Source organism: Papio anubis, chromosome 8, assembly GCF_008728515.1.
Source record: "Papio anubis isolate 15944 chromosome 8, Panubis1.0, whole genome shotgun sequence".
Classification (NCBI taxonomy): domain Eukaryota; kingdom Metazoa; phylum Chordata; class Mammalia; order Primates; family Cercopithecidae; genus Papio; species Papio anubis.
The window spans coordinates 96,103,636-96,131,197 of record NC_044983.1 but is presented as its reverse complement, the minus strand read 5'-3'; the positions used below and the strand labels follow the sequence as shown (position 1 = coordinate 96,131,197).

Below are 27,562 nucleotides of genomic sequence, written 5' to 3'. Positions count from 1 at the left end.
GGCAATAGAGTGAGATCCTGTCTGGAAAGGAAAGGAGAGGAAAAAAGAGGAAAGGAAAGGAAAGGAAAGGGGAGAGAGAAAAAGGAAAGAGTTGACAAAAAAATTGTTCTTGCATTAAAAATAGTCACTTGAATGTGGCTTTTGTTTCAGAAAAAATAGAATATAAAAACAAATAAAAACAAAAATCACTATTTAAGACAACTGCCCTAGACAATTTCTCTAGAAAGTAAGCTCCATAAGGGCAGACACTTTAGTGGTTTTAATGTTTTATAACAACATTTATAACAACACATGCTGTAGGCCTAAAAAGCATTTGATCTGTAGTGAATGAATAATTGATTTACATAATTCAATGTCTTTAAAGAGCTACACAGTAAGTTCTTTAGAAGATTTACTATAGGAAAAAAAATTAGTCTTCCTGAATAAAACTGTTGTGCTGCTTTTCATTAGACAGTTAGGAACTTGTTTCTTTGACTTCCAGGAAGATGAAAGTGAGGCTATTCCAAGAATATCTCAGCTGGTCTTCCTTTGGCTCTCATCTTTCCAATCCAGTACTTTTACACCACCGCTGGAATTACCTTTTGGAAAAAACCTGAAAGCCAAAAGTTTAGATCCTGTGTTCCCTTTTCATTCAAGCCCTAATCTATTGTTTATCGTACTTGCCCCCTCTCCCGCCTGCCTTTACGCCCTCCTATTCACCGTTTCAGCCAAGGGTTCATCATCCCTTCAACACATGCTGCTTATTTCCACCTCCACCACATTCCTGAGGTTATTTCTTCCACCTTACAATGCCCTTTCCTCACTCCAAGTGCTGGTCTGCCCCCCGTCATTCCCACATCAAAGACATCCTTTGAAATTTGCACTGCCTGTGTTTGAATCAAAGTTGTTCTACTACTGAAGCCTCAGTTTCCTCATTGGCAATACTGTAGTTTCCTGCCTGTTAGGATTCTGTGAGGAGGCAATAAAATTATCCAGGTTCAGCCAGGAGCAGTGGCTCATGCCTGTAATCCCAGCACTTTGGGAGGCTGAGGCAGGCAGATTACCCGAAGTCATGAGTTTGAGACCAACCTGGTCAATATGGTGAAACCCCAGCTCTACTAAAAATACAAAAAAAGTAGCTGGGCGTGGTGGCGGGCGCCTGTAATACCAGCTACTCGGAAGGCTGAGGCAGAAGAATCGCTTGAACCCAGGAGGCAGGGGTTGCAGTGAGCTGAGATTGTGCCATTGCACTCCAGCCTGGGCAACAAGAGCGAGACTCTGTTTCAAAAAAAAAAAAGAAAAGAAAATTATCCAGGTTCAATAAATATCCATGCTCCATTAATATTAGCTGTTAATAAAATTAAAATTTCTTCTATTTATCTGAAAAGTATTTTTGTCATTCTTTATATCTTCTTGTTGTTTGTTTAGAGACAGGGTCTCGCTCTGTCACCCAGGCTGGAGCGTAGTGGTGCAATCATAGCTCACCGCAGCCTCAACCTCCCTGGCTCAAGTGATCCTCTTGCCTCAGTCTCCCAGTAGGGGGGACCACAAATGCACACCACCACACCTGGCTTTGTTTTGTTTTGTTTTAACTTTGTAGAAATGAGGTCTCACTGTGCTACCCAGACTGGTCTTGAACTCCTGGCCTCAAGTAATTGTGCCACCTCGGCCTCCCAAAGTGCTGGGTTTACAGGTATGAGCCAGCCACCATGCCTGGCCAAATATTTTATATCTTCTTTTTTTTTTTTGAAATGGAGTCTAGCTTTGTTACCCAGGCTGGAGCACAGTGGCATGATCTCAGCTCACTGCAACTTTCACCTCCCAGGTTCAAGCAATTCTCCTGCCTCAGCCTCCCAAGTAGCTGGGATTACAGGTATGCACCACCACGCCCAACTAAGTTTTGTATTTTTAGTAGAGATGGGGTTTTACCATGCTGGCCAGGCTGGTCTCGAACTCCTGACCTCAAGTGATGGGCCCACCTTGGCCTCCCAAAGTACTGGAATTACAGGTATGAGTGACCATGCCCAGCCCCAAATACTTTACATCTTAACCTATGTTCTTAAAGTATTTGTGCCTTAAGAACAGTGATCCTAGAATATGACCCATCACAAGAATATTCTCACTTTGACCCCTCTTGTTAGTTTTTTTGTTATGCATCTAATATTTAATATTGTCTCAATGGGGTCATTGCATTTTTCTGTTCTCTAAATTAGTTCAGGACAGTAACAGTTGTATCTCTTTTTTTTTTTTTTTTTTGAGACGGAGTCTCGCTCTGTCGCCCAGGCTGGAGTGCAGTGGCCGGATCTCAGCTCACTGCAAGCTCTGCCTCCCGGGTTTAAGCCATTCTCCTGCCTCAGCCTCCCGAGTAGCTGGGACTACAGGCGCCCACCACCTCGCCCGGCTAGTTTTTTGTATTTTTAGTAGAGACGGGGTTTCACCATGTTAGCCAGGATGGTCTCGACCTCCTGACCTCGTGATCCACCCGTCTCGGCCTCCCAAAGTGCTGGGATTACAGGCTTGAGCCACCGCGCCCGGCCAACAGTTGTATCTCTTTCATGTGTCTGCATGTGTATGTTTGTTTGTTTTTTTTTTTGCCCCCCCCCCCCCCCATGTATGTCTCTATTTAATACTTCTGTCATATATTTGAACTCGGTATCTACCAAATCAATTGATGTGTGGTAATAGAGAGATATGAGGTACTCAATAAGTGGTAGCACTGTATATTATGCTATTTAAGCTTACATATAGGCCAGGCGTGGTGGCTCACGCTGTAAACCCAGCACTTTTGAAGGCTGAGGCTGGTGGATCACCTGAGGTCAGGAGTTCAAGACCAGTCTGGCCAACATGTTACAAAAATGAGCCAGGCTTGGTGGTACGTGCCTGTAATCCCAGCTACTTGGGAGGGTAAAGCAGGAGAATCACTTGAACCTGGGAGGCGGAGGTTGCAGTGAGCAGAGACCGTGCCACTGTACTTCAGCCTGGGGGACGGAGCAAAACTCTGTCTCAAAAAAAAAAAAAAAAGGTTTACATATAATATTTTACTCAAGTCTTACAAGAATCCTATTAGGTAGGTAATAGTATCCTTGTTTTGTTTTGTTTTTGTTTTTGTTTTTGTTTCTGAGATGGAGTCTTACTCTGTCCCAGGCTGGAGTGCAGTGGTGTGATCTCGGCTCACTGCAACCTCCACCTTCTGGGTTCAAGAGATTCTCATGCTTCAGCCTTCTGAGTAGCTGGGATTACAGGAGCATATCACCACACTTGGCTAATTTTATGTATTTTTAGTAGAGACACGGTTTCACCATGTTGGCCAGGCTGGTCTCGAACTCCTGACAAAGTGCTGGGATTACAGGTGTGAGCTGCCACTCCTGGCCATAGTATCCCTGTTAGATTAAATGATTATTATAACAACTACACTGGTTTAACATAGATGGCTATGCCATTAGAAAAGCACCTTGTAAGAAACCCTAGTATTTTGAGATTTCTCTTATTCTCTTCTACAACAAAATCATTAACCACATTTTTTCCCAATATTGTTTCTGTGTTTATGACTCTGTGTTTATGACCCTTGACTTTATGACCCTTGATCCTGCCGCAGCATGTTACCTCTAAACTGCAGGAGCTGTTTCAGGGAGTGTTTCCTGACATGCTGCCTGGGTTCTCATTTCTAGTGCTTAGCTTGGAAGTAGTGGACTTTTGGTACCCAAAGTCAGGCAAGCAAGGACAAGCAAGGACTTCTGGACAAAAGGAGTTTCTGGACCTCCAAAGCTGAGGACGCTGTACGGCGGTGATCCCACTAATGTTCTGAGATCCCCTCTTTGATGTTAGCAGTCTAATTGCCATTTTCTCAGAACTAATGTCAGGTTACAACATCAGACACACAATCTAGAAACAGGACCCCATTTCAAACTCATATAAATTCCTTCCTTCGTTCTTGATTGGTATGAGAAAAACATGTAATGAGTACGGAAGAAAACATAAACTCGAAGTGAGTCTCATTTCAGGAATTCCTCCGATCATGGGCCTGACAATTTGCAAATCTGAGTAGGTGTTATGTTCCTCACCAACCCGGCAAAGCAATTAAGTGGGTAGCTCATCTTCTGAAACACTGCAGAGTTTTGATTTTATCACAGACAGCATATAATATTTTTTTTCTATGTCAAGGATCTATAGAAAGTATACCCCTTCAATTGAGAGGGATCTGCTCTATTCACTTATTATCCATTTCAAATATATCTTTCTATATTACCTAAAGCTCTTACAAGGCCAGGCAACTTTAATTTATCTTACATTACACAAGATACTATAAATTACCCTGGATATATTCTGAACATATCCTGGATATAACCTGAAAATTACTTATAAATTGCTAGTGAAGTTCAAGTGAATAAGCTCTCCGGAGAACTTTACAGTTTACTCATTAAATAAAAACAGGTTAATTGAATGACTTTAATGTCATTAGATATTCTTAGGCACCCACAGTGAGATGCTGCACATATAAAGACATTATTCTGTCCCACAGCTTGCAATCTAAAATTAGATAAACACAGGCAAGCCAGATAAACATAGACAGCACATTTTTTAAGACAAAAAAAAAAAAATGATGGGAGATAAAAATGAGAGTAGTGAATCAAAAAGGCAGAAGGAATCAACAAATATTTCATCTTCTGCCTTTTATTCGTAGCCTTAATTACTTCTATCACAAGCAATCAGACTGCTAACATCAAAAAGGGGGTCTCAGAACATTAGTGGGATTACCACTATACAGTGTCCTCAGCTTTGGAGGTCCAGAAACTCCTTTTGTCCAGGAGTCCTTGCTTGTCCCTCCTTGCCTGATTTTGAGTACTAAAAGTCCACTACTTCCAGCACTAGAAATGAGAGCCCAACCGGCATGTCAGGAAGCACTCCCTGAAACAGCTCGTGGAGTTGAGAGGTAACATGCTGCGGCAGGCCAAGGAGTCTGGAGGTGAACACGGCCCTAGGTGCCCACGTGACCATCAGGTTGAGACCTCCCAACTAACCCCCTCCTCATCCTATATGGTCAGTCCATAAGGCCTAGCTGGTCCTCTCCTGAAGGTTTGAAAAGAACCTCTCCTCTTAGGTTTCAAAAGAAAAAATACACCCTCAGTGTGCCAAGCTTCATGGTAGATGATAGGGATGCAGATAAACATGACATAAGCCCTCTTTTGGAGCTTACAACTTATTTTGGGAGACAGCTCATAAACAGACTATTTTGATATAATGTAGTAAATGTAGTGTCAGGGTGTGGGGAGGGCAGGGGAAAAACCGAAGGAGGGGTGCCCAATCCTACCTGGTGGTCAGGGAATGGTTACTGGGGGAGAGGAGGAGGAGTCTGAGAGGCAGAACCAAGAGAGTGTAGTCCACACGCCAAGAGTGTGTGTGACAAAAGAGAGGGAGGAAAACAGTGTCAAACTCTGCAGATGTCCAGTAAAATTGACCTGAAGAAAGTCCACTGGATTCGTCAAATAGAAAGGGATCATTGGCAACTGTTGACGGGGCAATTTGAGTGGAGCTGGAAGTCATACAGTAGTGTTGAGGAACTAAGGAGAGATAAAGTAGAAATGAAAAGCTTGGCTATGAAAAAAAAAAGTGAATGAGAGAGGAATATGTCATTAAGAGAAGATTGGTTTGTTTTCTTTTTGATCCGAATTGACCAGTTTCTGATCTGAGCGAAAGGAGCCGGCTGGTGATGGATGGATCAAGGGAACAGGTTCTTGGTTTCAGTTCCAGATCCCACTCCTGTTTCCTCCTGGGCTCTGACTCTCTCTCCTATTCTATTAAATAGCAGTTGCCTTTCCCCAGGGATGGACTTTGCTTCTACTTTCCCTTGCACTTACTCAACTGTACCTCCATAAAATATGACAATGACATCTACTAAACCCAAGAGCCACAGCTGCACGGACATCCTAATGACTGACTCCCTTCCCAAACTACGTATTCTCCTACAAAGCACTAATATCCTTTTCTAGTGATAAGAATGCTTCCACTTACCATCCAGGGCATCATTGCCTGTCAAGCTGCTCTGGAAGCCTAACTACTGTTTTTATTTTTATTTTTTGAGTCTCACTCTGTCACCAGGATGGAGTGTAGTGACACGATCCTGGCTCACTGCAACCTCCGCCTCCTGGGTTCAAGCGATTCTCCTGACTGAGGCTCCTGAGTAGCTGGGACTATAGGTGCACGCCACCATGCCCAGCTAATTTTTGTATTTTTAGTAGAGACAGGGTTTCACCATGTTGGCCAGGATGGTCTCGATCTCTTGACCTCGTGATCTGCCTCCCTCAGCCTCCCAAAGTGCTGTATTACAGGGATGAGCCACCGTGCCCGGCTACTTTTTGTATTAAGAGACGGGGTTTCACCATGTTGGCCAAGCTGGTCTTGAACTCCTGACCTCAAGTGATCCGCATGCCTCAGCCTCCCAAAGTGTTGGAATTACAGGCGTGAGCCACCATGCCCGGTCACATTTTATCTTCTTCCTAATAGGAGCAAAATAGTATTTATGTGGGATTCCACTGGTTTAAATTCTATTTAAATGAGAACAAAAAGTACTTAATTCCACATCTAGCAATACAGTTGGCATCCATTAAAGTTTATTGAATTAAAGAATAAATTGGACAGTCATTTAACTTCTTTGAGACTGTTCCCTTAACAGTAAAATAAAATTATTACTACTTGCTCCACCTCCCACACAAGATTGCTCTCAGGAACAAATGATAGTATGTTTACGCAAGTGCTTTAAAAACTGTAAAAGCACTTTACTACTTTCGAGTGGAATTTGTATGTTGATTTAATGTCATTCCTACAGCCGATTTTTATTACTATCAATTCGTTAAATTTAGCATTCCTATTAAAACCCACTACTAATGTGCAGAATTGTTTTATTTATCTATAATGAGGTTGTTTTAGACTATTCCTAATTTTGTCTGGTTGCAGGGCTGTGGTGCCATATAGTAGTGATTATGACAAACCCATACTTTCAGGAAAAACATTCATTTTTCTCCACTCCTGGTTTCTATCGCCAAGAAATGTCTGGCAGAAGCAGCACAAATCACTGACTCCAATCTAGCACCTTAAGGTAAGAAGTGATCAAAGACCTCCAATACAGCTATCCCAAATTAAATCCACTTTGACCAACGACAATCTCCAGTGAAGACACGGAGGAGGATCGGGCTGGAAAAGCAGAGGACGAGGAACCCGAGGGGCCCTCCCCTCTCTCTCCCTCCCCCCACCCAACTCCCCGCCGGGAGCTTCGCGGGTTGGCGCCGGGGTCCGGCGCGCAGGACGGTTGCGGGTCCCGGAGCGGGCGGCCACGACCCCCGCAGCCAGTTGGGGTCAGCGAGCGCCGCGGCCGTTGGGGACTCCAGCTCCCAGCAGGCACCGCTTCTGCGGCCGACGCGCGTGGCGGCGGTGCCCGCTGGGACTCGTAGTGCGGTCCGGGTAGGAGAGAGCGGGGAGCCACCCCGGATCCATCTACGCACGTTTCGGAAACCGGGCCCGGAGGGGACCACGCCCGCTCACCCGTGCCCGGCGTCCCTCGGAGCTGGGGCGAGAGAAGCCGGGCCGGCCGCGGCGGGAAGAGGCCCCAAGCGGCCGCGCACGTGGGGGGTGGTTAGCGCGTAGGAACCCGGAAGCCCCTTGCACCGCCCACCGCCGCGGTGACGGGTTAACGCTCCTCCTGGTGGAGGCGGGGGAGGGCGGGGCGGAAGGCGGGGCCGCCTCAGCCGACACCCCCGAGGACCGCCCGCGTGCCGCCCTCCCCTCCCCCACGGACGCGACGCAGCGCGAGCTCCGCTTCCCCGGCCGCGGCGCCTGCGCAGAAGCCCCGCCCCTTCGCCCCAGCCCCACCCCCACAACGCAGCCTCCGCCGCCGCCACCTCTCCCTTCCTCTCTGCTCTTTCCTGCTGTTTTCTCTTCCCTCCTCCCCCTGGCCTCCGCGTCTCCTCCTCCTTCGGCGCTGACGCTCGCGTAGGGCCCTGGCGTCAGACGCGCGGGGGCGGGGCGAGTGCGGCGGGGGGTATAAGTACAGGGTGCAGGAGGCGGTGCTTCCCCTTCTCCCCGGCGGTTAGTGCTGAGAGTGCGGAGTGTGTGCTCCGGGCTCGGAACACACATTTATTATTAAAAAATCCAAAAAAAATCTAAAAAAATCTTTTAAAAAACCCCAAAAAAATTTACAAAAAATCCGCGTCTCCCCCGCCGGAGACTTTTATTTTTTTTTCTTCCTCTTTTATAAAATAACCCGGTGAAGCAGCCGAGACCGACCCGCCCGCCCGCGGCCCCGCAGCAGCTCCAAGAAGGAACCAAGAGACCGAGGCCTTCCCGCTGCCCGGACCCGACACCGCCACCCTCCCTCCCCGCCGGCAGCCGGCAGCCAGCGGCAGTGGATCGACCCCGTTCTGCGGCCGTTGAGTAGTTTTCAATTCCGGTTGATTTTTGTCCCTCTGCGCTTGCTCCCGCTCCCCTCCCCCCGGCTCCGGCCCCCAGCCCCGGCACTCGCTCTCCTCCTCTCACGGAAAGGTCGCGGCCTGTGGCCCTGCGGGCAGCCGTGCCGAGATGAACCCCAGCGCCCCCAGCTACCCCATGGCCTCGCTCTACGTGGGGGACCTCCACCCCGACGTGACCGAGGCGATGCTCTACGAGAAGTTCAGCCCGGCCGGGCCCATCCTCTCCATCCGGGTCTGCAGGGACATGATCACCCGCCGCTCCTTGGGCTACGCGTATGTGAACTTCCAGCAGCCGGCGGACGGTGAGCGCCGGGCTCCGCGGTCGGGCGGGCGGGCGGCCATGAGGCTCGGGCGGCGGCGGCGGGCGGGGTAGGCCGGCGGGCCCGGGGCGGGGGGCGGGAGGGCATGTCACCCCGCGACGGCCAGCGGGAAGGCGCCGGGGCCCCTGGAGTCACGTTCCCCGAACCGGCGGGGACTCGCGCTGCCGGCAGCCGCACGCCCGGCTACTTCCTCCTTTGCGACCATTTTCTCGGCCTCAGACGCTCTCAAACTTTAGGGTGATGACGCGCCGGGAGGGTGGGTAGATTCGGTTCCTCCGCCGCGCTCCCGCCGGTGGCCCCGGGATTCTGGGACGTTGAGCGCTGAGCTCCCTTCGTGGGTAAGAGGTGGAGGCGCTCCCACCACCCGGAGCTCCTGCCGGCGCCCCAGCCTTGGGAGGAAGTGCAGTTCGGTGCTCAAAAAATACCACGTGTTGAACCCTGTAACCTCGCAGGCCCGAGGCCTGCTCCTGCTCCTGGCCCAGTCGCCTGGGGGAGCCACCAGGCCTTAGAATAAAGTTCCTGTGGCGATGTGTGGTGTGGTGGTGGTCCTCAGGCTTGTGAGTCCACTCCCCAGAACTCATCAGTGACTGATGGATCTAGAAATGGAATTTACTGGAGACGTGCATTTGGGGGTTTCCCCTAGATCAAGCATTTCTTTAACATTAAAAGGGCAGAGTGGGAGGAGGGGTTGTGGGAGCCGACCACTTTGAAGGCCAGTTTTCTCAGGCAACTTAGACCATGTTTAGTTAAATTTTACCTTAGATTCACAATACTGGTAGTTTTCGAGTATATTATATGTTACCTTCTGAAATAGTTCTTGTCGTTTTGAGGGGCTTTTCTTTATAAAATAGTCAATTTTGGCTATAAAATATTACTTTAATTCCAACTGGACCAGTCTTACCTGTAGCATGCAAGAACTTCAAGTTTCTCTTTTTTTTAAAAAAAAGTGGCCCATGATACTTGTAGATCTTGGGAAATGACTGAGTACAAACCAACAGAGATTAAATTGAGCTTGAAATTTATGGGGGGGAAATGCAGCTAACTTTGTGCTTTTATTTGGAAGCTAAACAGTTAACAGAAATACAATTTTGTAAACAGATAATATCTATGATGGTCTGTTGAGTTGCTAGGATTTGTCTTTAGATCAATTGGCTTTGAGAAGTCAGCTTCATTCCATTTTACAGCCCAATTTTGCCTTTTTCCCCCCTACAGGCTGGCCACTTGAATATGTGTCAAATAATAGAAATAAGAATTCATTTTTATTTTAGTAGAAAATGCCTTAAGGGTGGAATTTACGCTTCTATTAACATTCATTCAGTAGAACTTAGGTTACTGATCAGCTCTTCACTGTGTAAAATTGATACTGATTTTGGAAGCGAATATTGAGTGACACAGAGCCAGAAGTTGTAAAACTGCACTACAGGTTTCCTGCCCTTTTGCTCTGTAAGCAGTAACTCCAAATGTCACTTCATAACAGTTCTTGTCAACTTTAGGCAGGATGTATCAATGCGTGTCAGATGCGGGTAGATAACTTTGGGACAGGTTATCACAACCTAAGAGTTGGTAGAGAAAAGACGGGAATGAATTCTAGAGACCGTAAAATGGTAACTTGAAAGTGTTACTCTTTCTCAACTTGACGTTTTTAAATCCAAAAAACAGTTTTTACGTTTCTTGGGGTTCGAAGAGTTGAACTTCAGGTTGCCGTGGTTACAGTGTACAGTATATATTATCAGTCTGTACCAGTAAGACCAGTACCCTAACTACTGAAAAGAATATGGCAGTTTTCCATTTGTCTAGTTCTGTGTGTACAATTTGCCATCCAACTAATTCAGTGGATTTCTTGTTCTTATTTTTTTAAAACCTTATTGCTACATTGATAGGCAGAATAGCTTCTGAAAGTGACCAGTTTTCAATTTCATAGGAAGAGGTGACTCATTGAAAAATAGCTCAAGCAAAGTCAGCTAAAAAAAAAAAAAAAACTAGGGAAGCTGAGTAGGTGTGGTCACTTGATAATGAGCTAACAGCTGATTATCACTATATTCTAGAAACTGGAACTTTCATTTATAAAAAAGGTGGCTGGAAAATTCGTCCTGTGAATAATTTTAAATTTACATTGGCATGGAATTTGTGGAAATGGTTTCAGGACTTAAAAGGGACTGTTTTTCCTCTCTTGGGGGACCAGTCTTTTCATTTAAGGATGTGTTATTTCATTTAGAGCCTTTAATGGTACAGGAATACATCCAATTCAATCCTTTATAGACCCTGAAAGTAATTGTAGATTTTGAAATTTTCTAGCACTATTCAGAAATAACTAAATCAATTGTTAAGAAAATCAGCGATCTAAAGTGAAATTGATTTTATGTGTCAAGAAAGCGTTAATAGTGATTTCTGAATATTGCAGACCTGGTGTTTTTAAAATTCTGTGATTATGAAACCGAGTATGTCCAACTTCACATTAGCTTTTGAAAGCATGATTCAAATCTTGGTCTAGCCTTTCATTTTCTTAAATGGAAGTTGTGCCATGAATCACTGAAATCCTCCCTCCTCCCAATAATTAAGAAACTTTCATTTTTTAGGAAATGGGCTGGTTTTCGTATAATATTGTTAGTCATTAGCAATGAAATGATCAATTTTAGCAAGTAGTTGGGAAGAAGTTAAACTATTTAAATCTGTAAACTACTTCCAGCTTGTAGATAAATCTATTGGGTAATGTCTTATACTATTAAATGGGTCATATGTGAAGGAATTTGGATTTTGTTAACTAGGGAAAAAAAGTACTTCTAGATTTAATGGCAATTAAGGCAAGAGATTGCTTCAGGAACTCATTAATTATTAGCAATATGGCATCCTTTTATATGTGAGAAATTTCGGGGGCTTCTGGTATTTGTCTTTGCTTTATACAATTTAGGTCCTACACTAGTGTGTGATACTTGAAAAGGTCTAGCCATCTTGAAGCTTAAAGAGGAAGTGTTCAACTGTGAGACCATGTGTCCACCCACTCCACTCACCATAGTTTATGTAAAGTAGCCAGCAAAAATAATATTGACTCTGAAAATGTCTTTCCTGCAGCGGAGCGTGCTTTGGACACCATGAATTTTGATGTTATAAAGGGCAAACCAGTACGCATCATGTGGTCTCAGCGTGATCCATCACTTCGCAAAAGTGGAGTAGGCAACATATTCATTAAAAATCTGGACAAATCCATTGATAATAAAGCACTGTATGATACATTTTCTGCTTTTGGTAACATCCTTTCATGTAAGGTAAGCCAAAAATGTCCGGTAAACATGTTTATATTGTTGAGCTACTTTTAGTTTAGTGCTTGAAATAGGAACTGTGCTGTAATGGATATCTTTATTTCACAAATATCCAGGTTAGATGGCTAACAGGTTGTTTCTCAACACTGAACAAATGTTAAATCAATAGCAAATAAAGAAAAATGGGTATACGTTTTTCCCTAGGTGGTTTGTGATGAAAATGGTTCCAAGGGCTATGGATTTGTACACTTTGAGACGCAGGAAGCAGCTGAACGAGCTATTGAAAAAATGAATGGAATGCTCCTAAATGATCGCAAAGTGTAAGTATAAGTAACTAATCATATTTTGAATCTTATTTTTAATAATTCTAAATCATTCATTTTAAGTTAATATTTGTCAGGGAGAAGTTAGATACACGTAAGACAAAAGAATAAAAATAAAGATGAATAACAAGAAAATTGAATACAGTTGTACTGGAGTGAAAATAAGCTAATCTTGATTTTTATAATTGAATTTTTTACACAATAGGTATAACATACAAATAACAGGTTTAGTATAATTAACATTCATGCCAAAAGGAAAACAGAAGATAGGTAAACAGAAATATGAAGCTTTTTCAAAATCAGTGTATTAGTGAAAAATGAGGAATTCAGACCTAATATAATTCTTGAGGTACTGGTTAAATTAGCCCATTTTATAGGTGAGGAAACTCAAAATAATTTGCTCTTAAGTACTGTAAAATGAGAGACATACGTTACTCACAAGTCTGGCCGCGGTGGCTCATGCCTGTAATCCTAGCACTTTGGGAGGCTGAGGCGTGCCCATCACCTGAGGTTGGGAGTTTGAGACCAGCCTGATCAACATGGAGAAACCCCGTCTCTACTAAAAATACAAAATTAGCCGGGCGTGGTGGCACATGCCTGTAATCCTAGTTACTCGAGAGGCTGAGGCAGGAGAATCACTTAAACCCAGGAGGCGGAGGTTGCAGTGAACTGAGATTGCGCCATTGCACTCCAGCCTGGGTGACAAGATTGAAACTCTGTCTAAAAAAAAAAATTAGTACTCACAAATGCTTGTCACCAGTGCTTTAGGAGAAAAAAAAGCAAGCCCAACCCTGGCAGGATCCAGAAAAGAATGCTATATTGCTGTTTGGAGTAAAAGTGATATAACTCTTTTGGAAATTTGTAACTGTCCTAAGAAGAAGTACACAAAGTGTCTTTCATAAAGTTTCAGCTTTACTGCAGTGTGCCTTTCTTCCCAGCCACTGGGAAGCTGAGGCAGGATGCTTGAGCCAAGACTGTAGTGTGCTGTGGTTGTGCCTATGAACAGTTATTACACTCCAGCCAGGGCAAAATAACAAGACCTTGTCTCTTAAAAAAGTTGCAGCTTTATTTACAAAGCAGAAAGTGATGCCCACAATGAAATACACTCCCTTTGAGAACATTTATGAAACTAACAGCATAGTGAAGACCAACCATATTTTGTGGGGAGATAAGGCAATTATTTTTATTTTACTTTTTATTCCAAAGCTAGGTTAGAGATAAGGAGATTTAGATGACTAGGGTTAGATTATGGAAGATGGTTTTTCCTTCTGTTTTGCTGTGTATTACAATATGCTATGACACACGTGCTACCTTTTCTTCTTCAGTGATACTTATTCTTTTTATTTTTATTTTTTTGAAACATGGTCTTGCTCTCTTGCCCAGGCTGGAGTGCAGTGGTGCAACCTCTGCCTCCCGGGTTCTAGTGATTCTCGTACTTTAGCCTCCCAAGTAGCTGGGATTACAGGTGTACACCACCACACCCAACTAATTTTTGTATTTTTAGTAGAGACAGTTTCACCATGTTGGCCAGGCTGAACTTGAATTTCTGGGCTCCAGTGATTATGCCACCTTGGCCTCCCCAAGTGCTGGGATTACAGGTGTGAGCCACTGCCTAGCCCAGTGATCCTTGTTGTGAATTACTACTGTTACATTCAGGAAAAATTAAATTTTAGTGTCATTTTGTTGAAAATGCTGCAGTTATGTCAGGCTGTTGTATGTTAGAGTACAGGATTGGGAAGTTTAAATTTTTATTCTAGGAGATGGCAGAGAAAGCGCAACGGCCACTTTGAAATGACGATGAAAGCTTTTTAATTTGATAGAGGTCTTCTTATTGGCACGGTACACATGCACTTCCACTCATTTGTATTGATGGGAGTGATCCCTTTAACCCTGGGGTAGCTAGAGAAGTGTGTATTAAAAGTTTCCTTTTTTGTGATTGTAGTTAGAGGTTTATTCATGTATTTCATGGTGTCATATCTTAAATTATGGCCCCATTTCTCTTTTGTAGAGTGCTCTTTATTAGGGATTCTGAATATTCTCAGTAACAATAACAAAACCAACCATCAGGCTTAATTAATTTGAACTTTATAAAATAGTATCTAATGTTATAGTCCTTGTATATCTTAGATTTGTTGGACGATTTAAGTCTCGTAAAGAACGAGAAGCTGAACTTGGAGCTAGGGCAAAAGAATTCACCAATGTTTACATCAAGAATTTTGGAGAAGACATGGATGATGAGCGCCTTAAGGATCTCTTTGGCAAGTTTGGTAATGTGTCTTAATTAAATTTTTACACACAAAGTTCTGAATTAGTGCTCAATGTTAATTTTAGCTATTACTTTATACTAAAAAAGGCAATAAAATTAGACTTACGTGGTACTTTAAAATATTTGTGGTTATTAGAATTAAGCTGCTGGCCATCTATTACACATAAATAGAATTCTATCCAGGTTAAAGGTTAATAGCATTAGATTCGCACAGTAAGATATGACTAAGTAATTAGGACAGATTTTAAAATATTTTACATTAAGAGGCTGGAGATATATATATGTGTGTGTGCACGTGTGTGTGATTAGAGATCCCGTGTCGTCAGAAGCATACATTTGACACAGCCAGCTTACAGTGGAATGCAGTCTCATAGGACAATAAAGCTGGTCAGTTTAAGTAACATCATGTTTAAGCAGTTTAAAACAATGATTTTCAGCAATGAAGCCAAAAATCCAGATTTTCCAGTGATTCCTTGGGATTTAAAATACTTATTTCCTGCATTTAAAAATAACTTCGTAAAACTTGAAATTAATGAAGCACATACCAGCCTTAGTTTAGGTAGGGGTGTAACAGAAAATAACTTTTAAGCGTACACGTGCAGATGATTTGCTTGACCCTGCCCTTTGCACTTTTTGTTGAACTTAGAGGTGGCTTGCTTTTTTTAGTATGTCAAATAATAAAGAATTTGGAAATATAATACTAAATCTAGTACTTTTTTTTTTTTTTTTGACTCTTGCTCTGTCACCCAGGCTGGAGAGCACAGTCGCGTGATCTTGGCTCACTGCAACCTCCACCTCCCAGGTTCAAGCAATTCTCCTATCTCCTCCTTGAGTAGCTGGGATTACAGGTGTGCGCCACCATGCCCAGCTAATTTTTGTACTTTTAGTAGAGTCGGGGTTTCACCATGATGGCCAGGCTGGTCTCCAACTCCTGACCTCAAGTGATCCCAGCCACCTCGGCCTCCCAAAGTGCTGGGATTACAGATGTGAGCCACTGCGCCTGGCCAGAAAATGTAATAGCTTATTGCCATGCTAGCATATCACATTGAGCCCTCCACTAGAGCAAAAAACATACCATTTTGCACAAAGATAATATAAAATGTAGAAAGTGACATCATGTTTCACAGCTCAACCCCCAAATTGTCTTTAGCTACTGTCTTTTATATATTTCAACTATCGTGTTTCTTAATATCTTTTAATTAGAAGCTATTTGTAAAAGTTGATGTTAACTACCTATCCCATGAGTAATGCTGCATAAGTTGACCACAAATATGTGAATATGTCGTATTTTCTTTGGCCTCAGGAGAGAGGCACATTCAGAAGAAAATCTGCCTTGGCCCATACGTCTTCTAAATTTTTGTAATCAAATGTGATTTTTAACCTTTTCTGCCCCACTTGCTTGAGAGATCACCTGCCTCAGTTACTTATCTCTCCCACTTTAGAGGGAGTTAGGGGAAAACATGTCTTCAGAAATAAATGCTTTCTCCTCCAGGTAATTCACCTGTGTCTTTAAAAAAAAATTTTTTTTCCTGTCTTTCAAATTCCTAAATCACCTGTGTCTTACCAAAGAGTCCAACCATGTATTCCCTCCACTCCCTATTGAAAGTCAGGTAGGCCAAGGCTTAATAAATACTTGTGTCTTAATTGATACAAAGAAAATCAAATTGGTCTGGCACAGTGGCTGATGCCTGTAACCCTAGCGTTTGGGGAGGTCAAGGAAGGAAGATCACTTGAAGCCACAAGTTTGAGACTAGCCTGGGCAACATGGCAAGACCCTATCTCTACAAAAAGTAAGTTAGCCAAGCATGGTGGTATGTGGGCCAGTAGTTCCAGCTACTCGGTAAGTTGAGGCAGGAGGATCACTTGAGCCCAGGAGTTGAGGTTAAAGTGAGCTTATTCATTGTGCCACTACACTCCAGCCTGGGTGATGGAATGAGATACTATATAGAAAAGGGAAGGCTTCAAATTATTGGGTAAAAAACGCAACTCTGTTTTGTGCTAGAGCTGAGAATGAAACTTTCTACAGCCATTTAAAGTAAACCTCCTTAAATGGAAGGAGGAATCCTTCAGGGGAGGGAAGGTATTTACCTTCTTAATAATAAAGGGTCTTTCAAGGTGGGAGGGAGGAGTCAATTTATGGAGTTTTGAAATTTTATCTCATTTTTTTCGTGGCTTTGTCTTTGCATATTGAAATTTGAAATGTATAACATGAATATTGTATGGAATATTTTTGATTTATTTAAAAAAATTTTTTAGGGCCTGCCTTAAGTGTGAAAGTAATGACTGATGAAAGTGGAAAATCCAAAGGATTTGGATTTGTAAGCTTTGAAAGGCATGAAGATGCACAGAAAGTAAGTGGTCTGTATTCAGCAGGAAGAAGGGGGTGCAAAGTTGAGTTGCTCTTGTGTTGAAGTTTATGTGCATACTAATAGCTATTTTACATGTTCTTATATTTTCAGTTATTTGCATTTTATGCATTAGCTTTGAGAGTATAAATTGGTAACCTATGTTGTCCCAAAACCTTGAGATTTTGGGATGGGTTTGTCTTTAGCTTTTGTGACTTAACAAATTCGTCTTAACTGTTAAGGAAATGAACTATAAGTTGAAAGTTTTGTGATTTTTTTTTTTTTTTTTTTTGGAAGGCTGTGGATGAGATGAATGGAAAGGAGCTCAATGGAAAACAAATTTACGTTGGTCGAGCTCAGAAAAAGGTGGAACGGCAGACGGAACTTAAGCGCAAATTTGAACAGATGAAGCAAGATAGGATCACCAGATACCAGGTTCATTTTTAATTGAACAAGCAAAATAAGACAGGGATGAGGAAACCTATTTTACGTTGATTTCAGTTACTCCCAGGTAACTGGAGGGTTTGAGAGGGGAATAGGAGAAGAAACATGGGATAAAATAATAGGAGATGTAATTGGGGACCACCATGGTTTTCTTTTTCTATAGTTTTCTTTTCTTCTTTTTAGGGTGTTAATCTTTATGTGAAAAATCTTGATGATGGTATTGATGATGAACGTCTCCGGAAAGAGTTTTCTCCATTTGGTACAATCACTAGTGCAAAGGTAAGAAAACATATGGTGCAGTTTTTTTGAGGTTTGATTAAAATTCATACATGTAGATATATGTATATAAATTTTGCATTAATTATAGCCACTAGAGAGGTGTTTGCTTCGTTACTTCTAAAACTTATATTCACATTTGAAGTAGTTGTCGTAGCCTAAGGGTTAACTTATAAATGGCAAGTGCTGAACTCTTTGCTAAGGTCGACTGATAATCCTCACATGATATGCAGTATTCCAACAATTAGTCATTTTACTAAAGCAATTTATTAGGGACTTATAATTGTTAGTATAGTTCTGATCTGTTTGTTCATGTCTACAATTCATTCTGGGTAGTCAAGCCCCAATTCCTTCCCCTGCCCCCTAGCAGTAAGAATAGAGATCATATTTTCTTTTACTTGAAATGAGAGATTAAGAAACACAACAGTAGTATTCTAGTACAGATTCTGAAATCTTGATTTAAGAAGTTTTCTTCTAGATGTTTTTGTCTAGTGTCCGTGGGCCAAGAGTCCCTCTATATGCAAAGTTTTGTGCATATGTAATTCTGCTGGGGTTGGGGAAGAGTGCATAGAAAAAATTACAACTCAACTGAACTGGAATGACGCTGTGGCTGATCTTTCTAGTCAGCTTTTCCTGGCAAGCCCGAGGAAGCTTCTGTGAGAGTGAGGAAATGTTAGGGGAAAGGTGTGTGAATACAAGTAAGATGGAAGTCCTATGGTTGTCTTGTGTTTCAGATTATGCTTTTTATGTAAGAGTACTTAGAGTATGATATAATTTATTCCTGAATGTTTTTGTCTTCAGTGTGTTCCCTGGATGTTGTTTAAATTGAGCGTTGTGCATCAGCATATTTTGAATGTATGAAGCATGCATGTTTTTCTGTTTCTTGAGACAGGATCTTACTGTGTTGCCCAGGTTGGAGTGCAGGGGCATGGCACAGTCACAGCTCACTGCAGCCTCAGCCTTTCCTGGGCTTATGCCAAGCTTGTCCAGCCTGCTGCTTGCAGGCCACATGCGGCCCAAGAGTGCTTTTAATGTGGCACAACGCAAATGCTTAAACTTAGGAGGGTTTATTTTTTATTTTTTATTTTTTTGCCTTTTTTAAAGATGAGTCTCACTCTCGCCTGAGCTGGAGTGCAGTGGTGCAATCTCGGCTCACTGCAGCCTCCGCCTCCCGGGTTCAAGTGATTCTCCTACCTCGGCCTCCTGAGAAGCTGGGATTACAGACGTGCGTACGCTCAGCTAATTTTTGGCATTTTGAGTAGAGATGGGATTTCACCGTGTTGGGCAAGCTGGTCTTCAACTCCTGACCTCAGGTGATCTCCTAAAGTGTTGGGCAGGCGCGAGCCACCGTGCCTGGCTGATTGTCTTTTTACTGATTGAGGGAACATTTGTTTTATTATTTTTTTGAGACGGAGTTTTGCTCTTTCACCCAGGCTGGAGTGAAGTGGCACGATCTCAGCTCGCTGCAACCTCCACCCCCTGGGTTCAGGCAGTTTTCCTGCCTCAGCTTCCTGAGTAGCTGGGATTATATGCACCTGCCACCATGCCTGGCTCATTTTTGTATTTTTAGTAAGGACGGGGTTTCTCCATGTTGGCCAGGCTGGTCCTGAACTCCTGACATCAGGTGATCCACCCGCCTCGGCCTCCCAAAGTGCTAGGATTACAGGCATGAGCCACCATGCCCGGCCGAACATTTGTTTTATATTGGAAATGTTTTCTTCGGATTTTCCACTTTATGGACTTCAGTTTGTGTGTGTGTGTGTGTGTGAGATCTTAGAAAGGCTTTCTATTTCTACATTTTACATTCAGACTCAGAATCTACCTGGCATTTAAGATTTTTCAATGTAATGTGAATAAGAGTTCTACATTTTTTCATTTGTCCCAGTGTATCATGCATTGAGTAGCCCAAAGTCCTTTTTCCCCAGTACTTTAAAATGTTAACTTTTAACACAGTGAATTCCCATAATTGCTTGGGTATATTCCTGAACTCTTATTTTATTACCATTTGTTCCTGTGCCACTCGCATACTGTTAATTTAGTTTTATAGCACGCGTATATATATTGCTGGCCTAGCGAGTGGTTCTTTGCAAGTCTTCATTTCTCATTTAAAAGGTCTTTGCAATCAATTTTAGAGGAACCTTCCTCTTGAGTGTTCTTTGTAGTGTAATATTTATGGATCCTCTGCTCTTGAATGTGAAAACTTTAAGATGTGGGTATTGTAAGATGCAACTACTTTTTTTCTCAAAGGCATAGTAAAGCATCTTGTCAGCTTGAATTGTTAGAGTAGTCACAATTTAATTGGGAAATGCTTCCAGTGGTGCCCAAAAGCCCATTTAGTAGACCTGGGATGTATTTATTTAGATAATTTTAATATTGAAGATACAATCAAATTCAGTATCTAAAATCTTTAAAAGTTTCTGTGCGGCCTTCACTTTGGCTTGACTAGGGTAGTGCATATGTGTAGTTTGCCCTTAGTAACTTGGGTATTAAGGAAAAATTGTGAACTCAATGGGTGAATACAAGATTAAGCATTAATACGGTTTAGTTATTTGATTCGGTGATTTATCATTGTCTAAATTGTAATACTCTTTTTATGTGCCTCATTCTACCATTGCATTAACTTTTTTTTTTTTCCTTTTAATAGGTTATGATGGAGGGTGGTCGCAGCAAAGGGTTTGGTTTTGTATGTTTCTCCTCCCCAGAAGAAGCCACTAAAGCAGTTACAGAAATGAACGGTAGAATTGTGGCCACAAAGCCATTGTATGTAGCTTTAGCTCAGCGCAAAGAAGAGCGCCAGGCTCACCTCACTAACCAGTATATGCAGAGAATGGCAAGTGTACGAGCTGTGCCCAACCCTGTAATCAACCCCTACCAGCCAGCACCTCCTTCAGGTTACTTCATGGCAGCTATCCCACAGGTAGGTTTTAGGAGGCAACCAGAACCATGAAGGATTTCATATTTGGTCATTTCTAGTGTTTTTTATGCCCCATGCCCCCCAAATGTGAAACATTAAGAAAGGTGAATTATGATTGAGTTGGAAAAAATGCTTGAGTGTGAAGGCCTGGTAAATGTTTTGAAAAAGTACGTATAATTTATTGCATTATTTGCTTTTTTCTTTAACTGATAAACTCATGTGCTTTTTTTCCCCTGCAGACTCAGAACCGTGCTGCATACTATCCTCCTAGCCAAATTGCTCAACTAAGACCAAGTCCTCGCTGGACTGCTCAGGGTGCCAGACCTCATCGTAAGTATTTTTTCTTTTAATTAAGGTTGGGGATTGAGTTTAAAAATACGCATTGGGTAAAACAGCTCTTCTATATCAATGTTAGGTTAACTATTGCATTTCACGTAATTTGTGGTTATGGATGTTCATTTTTATAGCATTTAAAAACAGTGCTAAGATAGTAATGTCTACAGTGGTTTGATTTCCTTTTATAAGAGTTTTGGGAATAGGTACAGCTCTTATTTATTTATTTATTTATTTATTTATTTATTTTTGAGACAGAGTCTCGCTCTGTTGCCCCAGGCTGGAGTGCAGTGGCTCAATTTCGGCTCACTGCAACCTCCACCTCCCAGGTTCAAGCGATTCTCCCTGCCTCAGCCTCTGGAGTAGCTGGGATTACAGGTGCCCGCCACCACACCCAGCTAACTTAATGCATTATTAGTAGAGATGGGGTTTCACCATGTTGGCCAGGTTCGTCTCGAGCTCCTGATCTCAGGTCATCCGCCCACCTCAGCCTCCTAAAGTGTTCAGAGTACAGGCGTGAGCTGTGGTACCCAGCCAGTTTCGTATTTTATTAGGCCACAGTTTTAAAGGTCTCGTTCCATTTAATCATATATGAGAATCAGAGTCGTGGCATTTTAAGTCTTGTCCTGTGGAACAGTACGTTATATTCCAAGAGCACTTAGAGTTTATTTTTTTAGACAGAGTCTCACTCTGTCTTCCAGGCTGGAGTGCAGTGGCATGATCTTGGTTTACTGCAGCCTTCATCTCCCGAGTTCAAGTGATCCTCCGGCCTCAGCCTCCCAAGTAGCTGGGACTACAGGCACACACCACCACACCCAGCTAATTTTTTAAATTTTTTGTAGAGACGGGATTTTGCCCTGTTGGCCCGGCTGGGAGCACTTAGAATTTTATCATGATTTTGTTCCAAGTATATTTATAAGTACTCATCCTGTATGAATTAATGTTTTTACTTACTGATGCTCTTGAGTCTGGGAAAATGGCAGATGTAAGACTCAGCTTTAAAAAGCTTTGTCACTTTTTAGTCTTTTATGCAAACCTCAGATCGAAGAAAATAGCATGAACACTTTTCAGTCAGTAAATTTTCCCAGTTAATGTATATTCAAATCTTTAAAATGCAGCATTCCAAAATATGCCCGGTGCTATCCGCCCAGCTGCTCCTAGACCACCATTTAGTACTATGAGACCAGCTTCTTCACAGGTTCCACGAGTCATGTCAACACAGCGTGTTGGTGAGTCTTAATCCTTCTTTTAAAAATTGATCACCAATTTGAAAGAGCAAGATAAAAATACAAAACGTTCTTATTTTTTAGCTAACACATCAACACAGACAATGGGTCCACGTCCTGCAGCTGCAGCTGCTGCAGCTACTCCTGCTGTCCGCACCGTTCCACAGTATAAATATGCTGCAGGAGTTCGCAATCCTCAGCAACATCTTAATGCACAGCCACAAGTTACAATGCAACAGGTATGGATTTAATGATTTCTTAATAAAAATCACATTTCTTGGGTGAAATCAAAGGTGTGAAGACAGCTGGGTACAGTGGCTCACACCTGTAACCCCAGCACTTTGGGAGGCTGAGGCAGGCAGACTGCTTGAGACCAGGAGTTTGGGACCAACCAGCCTGGGCAACATAGCAGGACCCTGTCTCCACAAAGAAAACTAGCTGGATGTGGTGGCACATGCCTGTAGTCCCAGCTACTAGGAAGGCTGAGGCAGGAGGATTGCTTGAGCCCAGGAGTTTGAGGCTGCAGCAAGCTGTAATCCCTGCTGGGTGACAGCAAGACTCTGTCTCAAAAGAAAAAATGTGAAGACACCTGCATGATAGATTTTTGAGAGCTTAGCCTATCTGGATCATCCTGCTAATGTGATAGTACGTAAGATGTGTTATGCTTCAGGAATTGGACAAGCAGCCAGAAATTCACATCCTAAATCACCATGCCTGGTCTAAAACAACTATTATAAGTAGCTATGGGCCGGGCATGGTGGCTCACACCTATATGTAATCCCAGCACTTTAGGAGGCTGAGGCGGGTGGATCACTTGAGGTCAGGAGTTTGAGACCAGCCTGGCCAACAGGGTGAAACCCCAGCTCTAAAAATAGAAAGATTAACTAGGCGTGGTGTGGCACATGCCTGTAATCCCAGCTACTGGGGAGGCTGAGGCAGGAAAGTTGCTTGAATCCGGGAGGCGGAGGTTGCAGTGCGCCAAGATTGCGCCATTGCACTCCAGCCTGGGCGAAAAAGCGAGACTCCATCTCAAAAATATATATATCTATCTATGGTATATGATATATAATAACTACTTTGGCCTCTGATTCACTCACTCAACTTCTCCACCTCATGTTTCGATGGAAGTCTACCACTTCAGCAGATGTCCATTGATGACTGTATTTGCCTTTTTTTCTGTGCTTTAAACTTAAGTTCTCATTTTCTGTCTAGCCTGCTGTTCATGTACAAGGTCAGGAACCTTTGACTGCTTCCATGTTGGCATCTGCCCCTCCTCAAGAGCAAAAGCAAATGTTGGGTGAGTACTTTCGTCTCACCTTGCCAGTTTAAAGAGACTAGAAAATATAGGAATCACTTAGGCACCGTTTGTACCTAAAATTGACAACTAGGGCAGGGGAATTGATCTGAATTGGCATGAATGATTATGATACACAGTTGGTCTGCCTAATTAAAACCACTGGAAAGCCAATAAGAAAATGTATTGTTAGTAATAAATAGGGTAGTAGGGCATTAGTCACCGTGGGCCCTCACTACATTTTTGAGATAAGGAATTTGGAAGCAAATGAGAAGAAAATTTGTGACTTTGCCTGAACACCGATTTGACAATCTAATGGTAACATTGCTTAATTGGCAAGCCGATAATGTCAAGAGTTAATTGCCTCGTGGCTGATTTTCTTAACTATGTTGTTCCCATGAAGACATAATGAAATTGTGGATTATGGTTTATTATATACGTAAGACAGAAGTATGGTTCTTAAACCCCAGTTTAATGTGGTAATTCAAAGCAGTTAAAAACTTTTTTTTTATTGAAGGGAGTTTTTGAATGTTTCTGTTCCTAGGTGAACGGCTGTTTCCTCTTATTCAAGCCATGCACCCTACTCTTGCTGGTAAAATCACTGGCATGTTGTTGGAGATTGATAATTCAGAACTTCTTCATATGCTCGAGTCTCCTGAGTCACTCCGTTCTAAGGTGATTTAAATTTATTTACCATGTTGCCTCTTTACACAGTTATTACATGGCTTTTTATGGGGACTTAATTGTACAGAACACTTATGTTATATATAAGCCATGTACAATTGTAAAGTCTGCATAATAACCTGTGGCGCTATTATCCCCATTTTATAGATAGGGAAACTGAAACAGGCTGAGTAATTTGCCAAATGCCTACACAGCTCTTAAGTGGCAGAACCTGGCTTCAAATCCCATCAGCTCCAACAGTCATACTCTCAACTGCTGCTGCTTTCTCTAGTGGAGACAAATATTTTTCGAGCATGGGGAGGACAAGGAAAGAGAAGTGCAAGGGGGCGATTCATAATTCTAGAATAATGGTGTAATGGAACTCAAAATTGAATGTATATAGTTTAACGTAACAATTTATACTTTCATCTGAGGGAAGAAACTTATCTTTGTTGGGAATTGGTATGTTACCAATATGAAACTCTTTATTTCCTTTCCTGAACCAGTTTATCTGTTTGCACCTTTCTTAGGTTGATGAAGCTGTAGCTGTACTACAAGCCCACCAAGCTAAAGAGGCTGCCCAGAAAGCAGTTAACAGTGCCACCGGTGTTCCAACTGTTTAAAGTGAGCTTTTCCCTCTGGTTTATTGTTTTAAGCTTATTTTCTTCATCTTTTATTAAGTTTGTTGAGCATATTTTTGAAATGTACGTAGTAAAAGATCATTTTACAGGTCATTTAAATGTATTGCTAATTTTTCAAGGAAAAGTAGAACTAACTATAGAGGAATTAAAGGAATTTTAGCCGTTAACTGTTGGATTCTTAAAGTCCCAGCACTTTCAGGTTTTTTTTTTTTTTTGAAATGGAGTTTCGCTCTGTCACCCAGGCTGGAGTGCAGTGGCGCGATCTCGGCTCACTGCAACCTCTGCCTCCTAGGTTCAAGCAATTCTCCTGCCTCAGCCTCCCAAGCAGCTGAGATTATAGGCCCATGCCACCATGCCCAGCTAAGTTTTGTATTTTTACTAGACTCGGGGTTTTGCCGTGTTGGCCAGGCTGGTCTGAAACGTCTGACCTCAAGTGATCTGCCCATCTCTGCCTCCCAAAGTCTTGAGATTACAAGGCGTGAGCCACTGCGCCCTGCCAGATTTTGTATAGTAATATATATTAAATGGCCTGTCACAGGTTGGCTTTCATAGTTACACCTTTCCTTTTCGGGTGATGTCCTTGGGTCTCTACTGCTGTCTTTCATTACTCCCAAGAAATTGAGTAGTGCAGCCGGGATCAGGACCAGGGATTAGTAAATCTTTTTTGTAAAGGGCCAGATAGGAAATATTTTGGGCTTTGAGGACCATGTTATCTCTGAAATGATCTTGTTCCAATGTTACCATGTCACGACAACCGTATACAGTATATATACAAATGAACAGTTATGGCTGTGTTCCAATAAAACTATAGATAAAAACAGGCAGCTACATTGGATTTGGCTAAGGGCTTTAATTTGCTACTGACAAGTGATAGTCCTGGTCTTAATTTATTTTTTTAACATTTACAGATTGATCAGGGACCACGAAAAGAAACTTGTGCTTCACCGAAGAAAAATATCTAAACATCGAAAAACTTAAATATTATGGAAAAAAAACATTGCAAAATATAAAATAAATAAAAAAAGGAAAGGAAACTTTGAACCTTATGTACCGAGCAAATGCCAGGTCTAGCAAACATAATGCTAGTCCTAGATTACTTATTGATTTAAAAACAAAAAAAAAAAACACAAAAAAATAGTAAAATATAAAAACAAATTAATGTTTTATAGACCCTGGGAAAAAGAATTTTCAGCAAAGTACAAAAATTTAAAGCATTCCTTTCTTTAATTTTGTAATTCTTTACTGTGGAATAGCTCAAAATGTCAGTTCTGTTTTAAATAACAGAATTGATAACTGAGCAAGGAAACGTAATTTGGATTATAAAATTCTTGCTTTAATAAAAATTCCTTAAACAGTGCACGGTTTTGCTTTTTTTCAAAGTCTTTATAATTGCCATGCATAAATAGGTAATATCTTAATGGTGCTGAGCTGACATAAGAATCTTTGAAAAATGTACTGTTAAGTTCAAGGGGTCTATTGGTTTTATGTAAAAGGCACAAGACAATTCCTGTAGTGCATTTTATGAGTTAAGGTTTCCATATGGATTATGATCTTAATATTTCATCTACAAGACTGACACCCATCAGCTTTTGAAGATAAACCAGTTTATGGGTTTTTTTTTTTGCGGGTAGAGGTGGGGTCTTCCTGTTTTGTCCAGGCTGGTCTTGAATTCCTGGGCTCAAGGTGACCTCCTGCATGAGCCACCATGCCTGGCCTGCCAGTTTATGATTATATTGAGGTTTCTAGGCTATGAGATTATTAGCTTAAACTCTTACATCATATAAAACAATGACAGCTACTCTTGAAGAGGATGTAGATAAGATAAGCTTTGGTATGATTTTAATATTAAAGTGTTAAAAGTTATGATTAGTTTTAAACTTTATTTTTGTAAGGTCTTTAATTTGGTAGTTCATGATTGTGACTTAATTTTAGTGTAATACCCCAAGTACTTGTTAAAGGTGAAGATACGGGGTTCTTTTAGGAGAATGGATTTACAAGATCTAGCCTGGGGTATAGGTATCTGCATAAAACTGATAACCCAGGCAATTTACACTTTTGAGTTTTAACTTCTAACCCATCATTCTCTGTGGACTACTGCCAGAGTTAGCTTTCTAAGTTAAACGTGGTTATCTCATTCCATGCTAAATAAACAATTCTATTAACCTTTGGGATTAAATAAATCCAAACAAAACCCTGGCTTGTGACAGTGGCAGCCCTCCCTGCTGATGAAGCCTAGTGATGCTTCTGTACCTAGGATGCTTTTCACTTTGGCTTCTTTTGAAACTCAAGATAATACAGACTCCACCCTCCTACCTTTTAGCATAGAACAGTGCATCCAGTGGGGATCCTGATTATTTTGTGTTTTGCCTCACTGCAGACATACCCTCTCGGGCTGGTGGTTCGTTACAATTTCTTCTGAAAGATTTTCTTCACTGTGTTTAGAAGGCAGAGAAACACCTTATTTTTTCAAAATTGTAATACAAAATGATTCAAATTTTGAGGATTTAAAAGAGCTGGCTATTTTGAGACACTTGAAGTCAGATCTATAAAGTTCACACACTAGTTCCAAAATCTAGTGCCAGGTTGGGTTATAGCTTTCTATGTTAGGTAGCTGATTGGAAGTCAGTATTTGTTGTGAATTCGAAGATAAGTCATTCATCTGTTCTTGAAATGTCTACTTTTTCAGGTGTAGCAAACTGAGTGGCTAGAGCCAACAGCTCTGGAGAGTAGACATTTGGATTCTTGCAGGAATTAAGGAAACAGAGTTGATCCTCATTTGCAGATTCCATATTTGCAAATTTGCCTGCTCACTAAAATTTATT

At 42.0% G+C, this 27,562-nt stretch overlaps 2 protein-coding genes across 4 annotated transcripts; one reads left to right on the top strand and one right to left on the bottom strand.

The window, feature by feature from the left end:
- Nucleotides 1-244: 244 nt before the first annotated feature.
- Nucleotides 245-8,141, bottom strand: LOC103887007 (translation initiation factor IF-2-like). Its single transcript, XM_031669694.1, has 2 exons — nt 6,389-8,141; nt 245-592 (listed from the first exon to the last, which is right to left on the bottom strand). The coding sequence occupies exon 1, from the start codon at nt 8,104-8,106 to the stop codon at nt 7,468-7,470; it is 639 nt and encodes a 212-aa protein (XP_031525554.1). The 5' UTR covers nt 8,107-8,141; the 3' UTR covers nt 245-592; nt 6,389-7,467.
- Nucleotides 7,129-26,097, top strand: PABPC1 (poly(A) binding protein cytoplasmic 1). Of its 3 annotated transcripts, XM_003903031.4 has the most exons (15): nt 7,129-8,740; nt 11,828-12,021; nt 12,220-12,335; nt 14,466-14,605; nt 16,861-16,955; nt 17,247-17,384; nt 17,577-17,672; nt 20,314-20,586; nt 20,823-20,913; nt 22,035-22,145; nt 22,227-22,381; nt 23,355-23,439; nt 23,981-24,111; nt 24,630-24,723; nt 25,649-25,891. In XM_003903031.4, the coding sequence occupies exons 1-14, from the start codon at nt 8,548-8,550 to the stop codon at nt 24,720-24,722; spliced, it is 1,911 nt and encodes a 636-aa protein (XP_003903080.1). In that variant the 5' UTR covers nt 7,129-8,547; the 3' UTR covers nt 24,723; nt 25,649-25,891. The 3 variants fall into 3 exon arrangements, 2 of the variants coding, with proteins under 2 accessions (XP_003903080.1, XP_009211699.1); XR_002523913.2 differs by lacking the exon at nt 23,981-24,111 and having other exon boundaries at nt 25,649-26,097; XM_009213435.2 differs by lacking the exon at nt 25,649-25,891 and having other exon boundaries at nt 8,548-8,740; nt 24,630-24,907.
- The last annotated feature ends 1,465 nt before the right edge of the window (nt 26,098-27,562 follow it).